We start from the raw sequence: 11,115 nt of genomic DNA, 5'->3' as shown, positions 1-11,115 counted from the left end.
TTCTTTCTTCTGTTTTCCCTTTAAGGGCTTGTCTTGCTTGTAAGCAGCAGCAAGGGATGGAAGTCATGCACCTGCAGGCCTGTTTGACCTTGAGTGCATCAGTCAACGTCAGTCTTGTGTTCACTGGGAAAAGGCACCCTTGTACAGGGAGGATGGGAATTTGAACCGTGCAAGTGGGTGTGGATGAGACCGCCCAGGTCCTCAGCTATGTCTTGACGCTCTTCTTTCTGTCGGCAAAGTCTGGCTGCCGCCGTGTCTGCGGTCAAAGTTCTCATAGGTGGAGTCCTGCAGCTGTGGCCTGGCAATAGAAGAAGATGAAGACTCTTAGACTTTTTATGTGGCTTCAGCTAGTATTTAGGAGTATCAGAGTAAGTGTCTGCAATACTGGCTGATACAGATCCTCCCTTCTGCAGCAGGTAGTTTTTAAGTGTCTGAATTGCATGTAATGTTTTACATACTAAAGCATCCAGAACGATCTCCTACACCTTTAGCATTAACTACTACTCCTGTCCTGCTGCCCAGAGCCTTGGGATTGTGACAAACCTCCCCTGAGAAGGATCTTCTCACGTGGAGTGTGGAGGATCTTGGTTTTTAAGCTTTCATCTATGTATGTGTCTATACAAATACATTCAAGGGTGTGGTATGTTTTAGACACTGTTAAATCAGCAAAACTATGCTTTTGCAAATAATTATTACAAATTTAACTGTAGAATTAAATTCCCCATTGCCTCTTTGGCTGTGTCCTAATGCTGTACTCTTGGCTGTTCAGCTGAAATGGCCATTTTTGGGTAAGGTGAGGGAAGAGACATCACATACAGATAACTCAGGTTGGAAGGGAGCAGCCCTGGGAAGGTGTAATTATACTGACATATCATTATAGTATATATAATGTGTGTGTGTGTATATATATATATATATATAGTATTATACAGATTCTTTAGGTTTAGTCTGAGGGTTCATTTTTGGTTTTTAGTTTGTTTCCACCCCCCTCCCACCATCCTTTTCTAGCTTGGCCACCACAGCTGTCAGGAATGTCCAAGATCGGTGTTGTGCTGGGTAATGGGAAATGCCAAGGGTACTGTGGGAGCATGGGATGGATGCCAGCCAAAGAATGGGGCCCTGCCACACCTGAGCTGGCTCTGAGGTGGGCTGGGTACCTTCTTCCACACTTGGCAGAGCTCATCATCTTTGGTGTGGGCACTTTTCCTGCCCCATTAGAGACTGGAGCGCAGAGGGAGGAGAAGGTTTCTGTGGCACAGAGTTTCCCCTCTCTTATTCATCATTCCTCAGTCTGTCACAGACCCCATCCCAGCCTGTTCCCCTCACCTGTCCCTCGGGTGGGTGGTTCTTTTGCTAGTTTAATGTGGCTTCCTACCACGCTTTGGGCCTACAGCCCACCTAAACTTCTACTAGCCCTTTGCTGCTGCAGCATCTATGGTCTCTCCACCCTGCTGCCCCAGTCCCTTGTCCTCACATCAGTGGAGCTGTACCCAAGCCAGAGCCTCCTCCCAGCAGTGCCCAAGCCCTGGTCCCTCACACCGTCTTGCCTGGCCATCAGCCCAACCCTGTCCTTGTCCCAGGAGCCTGCTCTCGGGCCAGAAGGTTGTTGCCAAGACCAAGGACACGTTGCATTTCTCTCCTTAGCCATCTCCACCCTCCTGCTGGATAACATAAGTAGAAGGCAAGACTTCCTTACCGGGCCAGGCTGGATGGAGCAGAGGAGGGACCTGTGAAGTGGGAAGGAAGATGTGGGTTAGCAATGCGGTCAGAGTGACCTGGGGAGTCAGGACTGACCTAGAGCTGTCGGGAAGCTGCACTGGAGGGTGGTTGTGACACTCCAGTGAATGGGGAGAAGACCTTTCATCAGGCATGTGGTCCTCTTCATGGGGGTGGGAATTAGGCCCTGGAATATAAGGAGCAAAGCATTTCTGGTTGGTCTTACAGGTTCTACAGAAAAAGTGGTGACTTTTGCAAAGTGTTGGCATCAGACTGCCTCGACAGATGAGTCACAGTGATGTGACATCTCACCCAGGCCGAGAGGCAAGCCCAGAGTCCCTCCTGGTCCCCTCCTCCCCATGCCATCACACAGCAGGGTGGTGGGCTGGGGGCCAGCAGCCTCCAGGTTTCTTGGTACGTCTCCTCCCTCGGTTCATGAGCTGATACTCATCTCCTGTGAGCTGTGGTTTCCCTGCTCTCATGGCCTTGGTGTGGTTGGGAGGTGGGATTTTGTGAATGATGGGGGAGCACCCAGGTAGCGAGGCTGGGGGACTGAGACGGGTGGTCAGTAAAATGAGGGTGCCCACCCCAGGAGATTAAACTGTTGTGTGGGATGCAGCAAAGGTAAATCCTGCCCATGGGCTACAGGGGAAGAGGCAGTAACTAGTCTGCTTTGAGGAAGGAAAAAAAAAAATCTGATTATGTAGGCAGCAAATTCTCTGCTAATTGCCCATCGGTTAATTTAACCTTTCTCCTTGGGTGCAAGGAAACTCCTACTCTCTCTGTCTTTTCAAAGGTCCCTTCCCTAAGGAGACCTCCTGACTGCAGACTGAGACCAGCCAGCCAGGAGGTTCCCTCTTACTTGTTCTTAGATTTCCCATTAGAAATATCCTTCTAGGGTGGAACATCATAAAATCATTTAACCCCCCCCCCCCAAAAAAAACCCAACCCCTCCTTCCTGATTTTCTCTGCTGCATCCCATTGCTGGTTACTGGTCTGATGGAGGAAGACTACCGAGGGAAAAAGTGATACACACCTCCTCTTGAGAAAACAGTGAAGCTCAGTATCACCAGCAAAATGAGCACTTTAATTCCCAGCGGCACAAAGATCAGGATCAGGAAGAAAGAGGTGTTGGATGCTTTGAATTTATAGAAGTACACAGCCCCCTCTGCTCTCCCGTGGCTGTTGACAGCAGTACAGGTGTATTTTCCGTCATGGGTCAGGTACCGGAGCTCCTTGGTGACACGATGGTTCATGCTGGTGATGGAGGTGAGGTTGCTGTAGGGTGGTCCGGTCCAGGTCAGAGCGGGTGCTGGCTCCCCCTCGGCGGTGCAGCGTGCCTGGAAGGTGCGATCGCCATTGGAGCTGACCGTGATGTTAATGATCCTGGGAGCAGCTGCAGAAATTGCAATGGGGAAGGGAAAATGAGTCAGGGTTCAAAGGCAGGTGCAAAACACCTGGAATGAGCTCTTGGTCTTGGTGGAACCTCAGCGTATTATATCAGGGTAATGTTGGGAGATCAAACCTCCCCTTCCTTATTTTTCTCAGCACTTTCTTTCCCTAGATTTCCCCACCCTGCTGTGTTGGGTAGAGGAGCAAAAGGATTCACCCAGCAAAGCCTGGGTGCATGGATGTGTATGCTGTATTTTGTCCCTGTTACGCCTTACGCTGTTTTCTGAGTTTTGGTCAACTTCAGCTGTGGTGACCTTCCATGGTGGCAGATGGCAGAGGCACTTGCTGTAGCAGGGCCATTATCTTTGAAGATGGGTTGCTGTCTGCAGTTACACAGTGAATCGCAGCCTCGTGCTGTCTGTGATGTAGGCACAGGTGCAGCTGGTGACTTTTTCAGACTGGCTGCATCTCCACGTGGTCCAGGACAAGGCAACCACGATGCTCTCCTGCCAGCTTCTCGTGGCTGTTCCTTCAGATGGATTGATCTGCTTGTGTAAGCCCTTTGCTCCAGTGCCTGAGACTTGCCAGATTTGGGAAATCATTGTCAGGGAACATTGACACTCCTTGCTACCACCTATTTTTGATGTTTTTTTCCAACCCTGTAGTGACCACCCCACAGTTGGTGTAGGTTCCTGGTCGCTTTGGGGTAGCACACCCATGCCAACATATGGTATGCTGAATTTGTAGCGTATGGGATTGTGTGACTGAGTGAACGGCAGTAAAGATCATTTGGGGGGTGCAAAATGTTGAGAGATGTGCTGTTGAACATGTCATCTTTGGTCTAGTCTGTTAAGGAAGCGTAGTGGATACGACCAAGCTTCTCTTACCCGTCAATCCTCTCTTCTTGGGCCTGTTGACCCATTTAATGCATGTGGTTCTGAAAGGCATTGTGAAAACTGAAGGGAACTAAAGGAGTGTCCTCACAGAAGAAAAGCAGGAGTTCAGTATTGATTTCATTTTTTGCCAGGCTAGACAATAAATACACAGCTTGCAACCACCTACAGCACATCTTCCCCCTTGCCTGTGTAATGCAGGAGGAATTTGAGGCTGGAGGACTGATCCACAAGAAAGCTAGTTGCGCTAGTTGTGTGTCCTGTGTCTGTGTTTTGGTGTCTAAATTAACATTTTAAGCGTTATTTAACCCGTCCCATTCATACTGCCAGGGTCCGTTCCCAAAGCAGGGCGCAGCCTGGGTACCATATCTGTGTATGTTATCATTCCTCTGGTGTTAAAATCCAGGCAGCCCCTGAGAGACAGATCTGCTGCCATCCTGCCCTGGTCATGCTGTGTACGTGGGTGTTTAGGAGCTGCTCCAAGTGAAGCCTCAACTATGCAGAACTTCCCAAGAAGTAACCGAGCTCATTCTTGGGTCCCATCTGGATGCCTGCAGTGCACAGCAGGCGTAAGGCAGTTTCAATTCACAAGCAAAATCATCGAACACGTGGCACCTTTTCACTCACGGGTAAAGTCTGAGTCTGCTCCTGAGACCACCTGCGTCTCCTAGTGCTCCCTTGATCTGGGAGATTGGAATAGCATTTGACTTTTGTTGATCCGAGCTGTTTTTCCAGGCTGTTTGTAATTAATGTTTCCTGCTCCAGAGAAGTTTGGACCTATGGCACGTGGGTACCAGGTATCTTGGCTTTCCAATCCCCTGTTACCATCCAGACCTTCTCGTGCTTACGTTTGCTAATGTGTGCTCAGCACCCAGGCTCTCCAGTTTAGATTCTGGTGAAGAGGATGTCTTTGACCCCACCCCATGGGCTGCTGACCCTCCCATGCCTCTCTGCTGCCTGCACAGCTCCTGTGCCGCAGGGGCGGAGTGGGATGCGCAGGACTCGGCTGGCTCTTACCCCAGCAGCCAGAGCCTGGCTCTTTCCTTACCTTCCCTGCCTTGTGCTCATCGCCTCATACTGGAAGTCTGTGGAAGGCAATGAGTATTCCCTGCCCAAATATTATAAACGCTCCACAGAGCAGGAAAAGCCAACCTTTGGAACACCATCTCAGGTCAACTTCTGTTACCATCTCATCAGTTTCCACATTCTCTGACTCTCGTTTCCCTATGGGAGGCTTTGCCTTGTTTGCCTCTCACACCCTCTTACCAATCAAATGCAGTTTTATCCCATTCCTGCTTTCATACTTGTCGTGGATATCTCCAGACAACTCCACCCGGCAGAAGTATCTCTCACTGTCACTCCAGGTCAGATTGTCAATCCTGATGGAAAGGTCCTTGTGCCGGGGATTGCCAAGCAGTTTGTATTTGTTTTTGTAGCTGATGGCAGTCTTACAGAGCTCGCTGGCACTCTGACTAATGCACTTGAAAACTATCGTGCCGTTGTAAGGTTCCTTGATCCTCCAAATAGCGGTGAGGGTTCGGTCAAATGTTTTGTAGGGGTGTGTGAAAGTGCAGGGCAGGATAGCCATCTTCCCAAGTTCACCAGTAACATCAGATGGGACATGAACGGACCAGCCATTGGACTGCACACCTAGAAGCAAAAAGAGATGATCAAGACTGATTTATCTGGAGTGTTTCAGAAGGAAGTGGGGCATCCTTCCTGCATCTGCTCTCTTGCTGATCAGAAAAGGGATGCTGTTTTCCTGTGGCGGGCCCTGTGCTGCTTGGTGTTCTTGCTGAGAACTTGCAGATGATGGAGCAGCCCAGTTACCGTGGCTGCGTTTGGTACCAGACTGCAGCAGAGCTCAGGGGACTGACTAGCTCATGTTGGAAGTGATTTAATTCCTAAGCAGGCCTCTTGTTTGTCAAGTGAATAATAGCACCTGAAGTTGTGTTAACAGTCTTTTGCAGTTAACAGACGTTTGTGTGCTTGGAGGAACCGACTTCTTTTTTTTTTTTTAAAAAAAAAGGAAGCTAAAAATAAAAGTTTTGCATGTATTCAGAAATCTGGTGGCTTTAGGCACTGAAGTGCACAGTAAGTGAAGCAGCCCCGTGTTTGAGCACTCGCACACACACACTCCTACTTTATAATATTTGCTACACTGATCAGTTGGTGGTTGCATTACCCCCGGGGAAGGCAGTAACAGCTGATGTTTCTGATGATCAATGCTGCTGTCGTCACAAGGTAGCATCTTACTAGTAAGCTGTGACAGGATCTGAGTAAAGACTTGACGATGCTCATCTTACGAAGGCTGATGAGAACATCAAGTTCCCCGTATCAGCTCCTGTCCTAGGAAGGAGGATGCCCTTGACAGTGCAGAAAGCATTTCCCTGTTAGCAGAGCAGGTTGTCACTGTGTGGACTCTAGCTGGCACTATCTTCCCAGGCAGGCCTAGTCCTGGTGTCATAGTGAGGGAATTCCTGAGTTTTCCAACTGAGATGTTACAAATAGTTGGGATTTTGCTCTCTTGGCTAAATTTGGTCACAGTAAATCCCAGTGCAGTCTGAGGAGCTGAACCTCACTTCCACCAGACTCAGTCTGATAATTTTTGTCCGGTGAGGAAAATAGACCACCTGAATGGATGCTCCCCACCCTGAAGTGTGTTGGGAAAACTCAATGTCTTATCCATTTTAATTCCCCGGGAACCAAGAGCATCAACAAACAACACCTGTAGGCAGTGCTTTCCATACAGACATGTGTAGCTATCCACTGTTGCTAATTACAACAGCTGTAGCAGCAGGTTGTGGCCTCAGGAATGTCTGTGGCTATGTTCCTGTTTTATAAAACTCACTTGATGACTTCATGAAATCAGGAGCTTTTCCCTTAATAGCTGCAAAAAATGTGTAGGTGTCCTGTGAGTCATTGCCGACCATCCCTGGCTGTCTGGCTTCACTGTGGTCTGTGGGCATTCAGCTGTTGGGTGACTCGTGTAAACTCCAAGATAAGATTTGTTGCTTGTTCATATATCTGTTCTCCATAATATTTGACAAATACCTTGGTGGTGGTGCAGCTTGTATTAATCTATTGTGTGCTGCACAATGGACAAAAGCCAGTGTAGGACCAGTTCTTGCCATGAAGATATTCATCTGGAATCAGTGCCAAGCCAGTATTTTGATTACTGAGATCTGGAGTCAGGCTGCCTTGTCATTTATTATAAGATATGAGTACCTTCTGCAGCAGAGGTAATCTAATATACATGGCCAGGAAGCTCATAGACTTTGAGCACAAGGACACCTGGCAGTGAAAACAGAAAATGCTATTGCTTTCTAGTTTATTTCATGTTATTTTGGTTATTTTACAGCATGTCACTCTAACCTTACTTTTGGAGATCTGCAGATCATGTGCTTTTGAGTACCTCATTTGCTTTTCTCTGCTACCTTTTTGGTTTGCATTTTTAAAAAAATCTTAAGCAAAGAGCATTCTTTTTAGCACAGAAACATCCCCTTGCCTTCCACGTGAGAAATAATTTTAAAAATAAGTTCTTCTGATGTTACCAGCTCCACCCATTTCTGTGGAAACAGTTTGCCTAGGTTGAGTGGAGGGGGTTGGCAGCATCTTGTGTATAATTTAATCTTAACCTTAAAGCTTCAGCATGGTAGGTCTTCCATGGCTTCGTCCTGCTAATATCCAGCCTCCTTTTGATCCTGGAATTGAAGCTCTCACAAGAAACAGAGAAGGTCATAGGAAAATAGCCTACGCACCTTACAGGAGGTAACTCCTGAAAGGAATTGTCAGGTCAATGTATCTGCTAGCTGTCAGTGGAAAGGTCATGAAGACAAGATCAAGAGCTGGAGACCATCACAGACACTGTCCTTGCTCTAGCAAACACTGTTTGACAGTATATCTAGGCAAATCCCATTGAGTTTCATGGAATTTAAGTGCATACTTGAAGTCAAATTTGACCTTAAGTGCTCAGTACACATAGTGTCTGTTGCATAGTAACTCCTAGGAATGCGAAACATCACTTCTGGGTGGTGATGGAAATGCTGCATCCAACTGACAACGCAGGGGAAAAGTTAGATGAACTCCCTGCACAAGTTTAAAAAAACAAAAAATGCAAAGAAACCCCAAACAGAGACTTCTCTGATAATTGCAGAGTCAAGCCTTTTGAGTTTTTCATTCTCACACACACCTGGAATTTCAGGATTCTTTTAAGCAACATGATGGATGTGCAGTTCTTGGAGAGTTTATTATACCTGGTCATTCCCCTGGCATTTTGACTAGAGTGAGAAGAAAATCCTGATCAGACAGGGATTCATAGCACACTCAGAACTCACCCTTCCTGGAGATGCGAAGGAGGCACAGAAGAAACAAGCTGAACTCTCTCATGCTGGTTGACGTTCTCCACTGAGGTGTCTCAGCAAACCAGACCCTCTCTACTACATCTGAGCTGCTGGTCTTGCCGGTCACAGAAGGTTTTTCCAGGGATGGAAGAAGTTGTGGTTTTCTTCTCCTTGGAGGGAATGACTTGTCTAGCTGAACCAGCTCTGGATTCAGATATTAATAGATCTGTGGTCAGTCATGTGAAAAATACACCAGAGGGAATCAGGGTGTTACCATTTTCCAGCTAAAGGAAGGGGACTGCAGCTTGGGGCTGTGAACACCCATTCCATGCATGTGATGGGGCAAGAGGGGGTGGCTTTCAAGTGTTACCAACTCACCAGTCTGGAGGAAGTCCTTGCAATCTGCCTAAGGAGGTGGCAAGCAAGACCCTTGCTCCCCTGGCTTGAGGCAGTTCCTTCTCCTGAACCTGGAGTCTGCAAGCTGACTTGTGCTTTCCCCCTTATGCTTACTGGTTGTTGTCACCCCTAGGTGTAAAAAAACCCCAAACCCCTCCTTTTTGGAAATCATCTGAGCCCTTGTGCCAAGGCTCAGTGGTGGCAGAGCGCTCTGGTGTCCTCTGGTGTCCCCTGGTACCCTGCTCTGTCTGGACTCCCGTGACCCTGACGAGTCACAAGTCATTCTCCTTCTTAACCCACATTTGAAATAAGCTGAGCTCCAGCTTTTGCCCAGAATCCTTGAGCGAGTGCTTGCTCTTTCCTTCTGGGTTTAGTGTTAGCAGATTTACTGTGCAGTTTGCTGATCTGCAGAGCCTGGGGCGTGTGGAGAGCTGACCATCCTCCCCTCCACATCATCTCCCAAACAGTGATCCTGTGATGTTGTTAAGTTTACCCTTGGAGCATGTATTCCCAATCTGACTTTAGCTTGAGGTTTGCTGCTTTTGCTTCCGACCGGCTGATGTCTGACTCCCTCTTCTCATCTCAGCAGCTGTGCTGCTGCGGGGTCCCGCTGCCTGGCTCCTGCGGGGGGTCGGGGACAGCAGCACCCACACGAGTCCCGCCGTGGGCACCCACGCGGTGGGTGTGCAGCCACTGGAGGGCTCCCAGAGCCAATATAAGAAGACGCTGCTGCCACTTGCGCTGTGCCAAGAGCCAGCGCCTTCCCCCAGGAGAGATGCCAGGGCTCCCCTTTGCTCCTCACCTCTTCACCTTAAACTTTCTGCATATGTTCCCTTCTTAACAAGAGGGATGTGGAGATTTGGTAGTATTAAGCGTGTTTGCTGCTTTCTGAACCCTTTCTTTGTTCTGGTCAAAGTTAGAGTGTCTGTGAAGGGAGGGATTTCTGTTTTCCCAGGCTTTTTGGAGGAGTCTCTTGAGAGTCCCTAGCTATTATTTACGGTGGCTCAGACCTGTTGCTACTCAGCAAAGGGTGGTATTATTTCAGCTAATGACTTAGACCCCTGCTCAGTCCCTATGCGTATCTTCCTCCAGCAGGAGGATCAGGACCCAGTGCTCTAACTCCTTTCCAAACTGTCCTTAGTAGCTGTAAAATGTAATGCAAGCCATTGTCAGCAGAGAAGCCTGAGGTTATGGGTGGTGGAAACAACAAATAAAAACCCCATACCCTTATCCCATCTGTGTTATGTGCCTTTTCTGTGTACCTTCCCATTTTCCTCCGTATACTGTTTGATTTTATCTATTTGTGATGTAAACTTTTTGGTGGTGTGACTGTCATTAAGTATTTTGCCACTCATGGAACAGTGGGACTCAGTGGATTGAAGTAAAAGATTAAAGTGAAATCCGTGCTAAAAACATGTTATTACAGTGAAGCATAAATGATTAATGTAAAGAGTAGCTGTGGTGAACACTTAGTATGAACCTCTTCCTCTCTAATGTTTTAATCCATCGTCTCCTAGACAAATATCTGGTAAATCAGTGCAGAAGTACGAATCCTTTGAGTTCTATTTCTGGACTGATCTTCTTTTCAGACAATGAGATGGCTACTTGCAATGAAGCATTTTAATGTTTAAAATAGAGTTGAAAATGTATGGCTAAAAATGTTTATAAACTATTTGAATCAGCCAGAAAATTTTATAAACAAAACCACCCATGGCTATATGATCCACAGACTCTTATCTGTGACTTTTTCCATTTTGCGCTTATATAGCATCTAAGATTTCTGTAAGGAAGGCTGCTTCTGGTCCAACACCAAAACCAGGATGCCTTCCATTTTCGTTGAATACTAGTTTTCTTCTTGGTAAATCTTTTTTATTAAGGGCTGTACGTAATGACAGCAATTCTTATGCTACTTTAATGTTTTCCCTCAGAGCTGGTACGGAGGCAACAATCTCAGATCTGGTCCCAGAGACACCCCAGATTCTGGTGCTTTCTTGTGCTATGAAAATATATGAAATCTGGAGAAGGAGAGGGAAATAGAAACTTGTGGGTTTTTGCAATCAGAAAATGGATCAACCCATTTAAATAAAAAGAACCTGTAAATAAAAACTAGAGGAACCTGTAAATACAAGGAAGTAGTGATCAAATATAGGCCACAGGCAAATTTTCAGCCAGATAGGGAGACATCTGCCCTTCCTGCCAGTGGTATGGCCAGCTCACGCCATGCTCTTTGGCAGCTGAAGGAGAGCATCTCATATACCCCTCACCTTCATGGCTGTGTCTGGTCCTGTGAATAGCATTCCTGGGATTTTGAAGGTTGCCTTTGGAAGATGGTACTGGCTAAATCAGACTGCCTTCAGCAAGAGCCAACATCAGCC

At 47.3% G+C, this 11,115-nt stretch overlaps 1 protein-coding gene across 1 annotated transcript; it reads right to left on the bottom strand.

The window, feature by feature from the left end:
• Positions 1-201: 201 nt before the first annotated feature.
• Positions 202-8,390, bottom strand: SIGLEC15 (sialic acid binding Ig like lectin 15). The gene is made up of 5 exons (XM_074855900.1): positions 8,339-8,390; positions 5,268-5,651; positions 2,753-3,112; positions 1,697-1,727; positions 202-298 (listed from the first exon to the last, which is right to left on the bottom strand). Exons 1-5 carry the CDS (start codon positions 8,388-8,390, stop codon positions 202-204), a joined length of 924 nt encoding a protein of 307 aa, XP_074712001.1.
• Positions 8,391-11,115: the final 2,725 nt, after the last annotated feature.

Source organism: Strix uralensis, chromosome Z (assembly GCF_047716275.1).
Source record: "Strix uralensis isolate ZFMK-TIS-50842 chromosome Z, bStrUra1, whole genome shotgun sequence".
NCBI lineage: Eukaryota > Metazoa > Chordata > Aves > Strigiformes > Strigidae > Strix > Strix uralensis.
This window is presented reverse-complemented; position numbering and strand designations above follow the sequence as displayed.

Excerpts from the sequence above, each read along its gene's own strand:
- SIGLEC15 (XM_074855900.1), bottom strand. The coding sequence starts at position 8,390 with ATGAGAGAGTTCAGCTTGTTTCTTCTGTGCCTCCTTCGCATCTCCAGG. Across the intron at positions 3,113-5,267 it reads GATAAAACTGCATTTGATTG|CTGCTCCCAGGATCATTAAC; the intron begins GTAAGAGGGTGT and ends CAATTTCTGCAG. Across the intron at positions 1,728-2,752 it reads CACTGTTTTCTCAAGAGGAG|GTCCCTCCTCTGCTCCATCC; the intron begins GTGTGTATCACT and ends CCCACTTCACAG.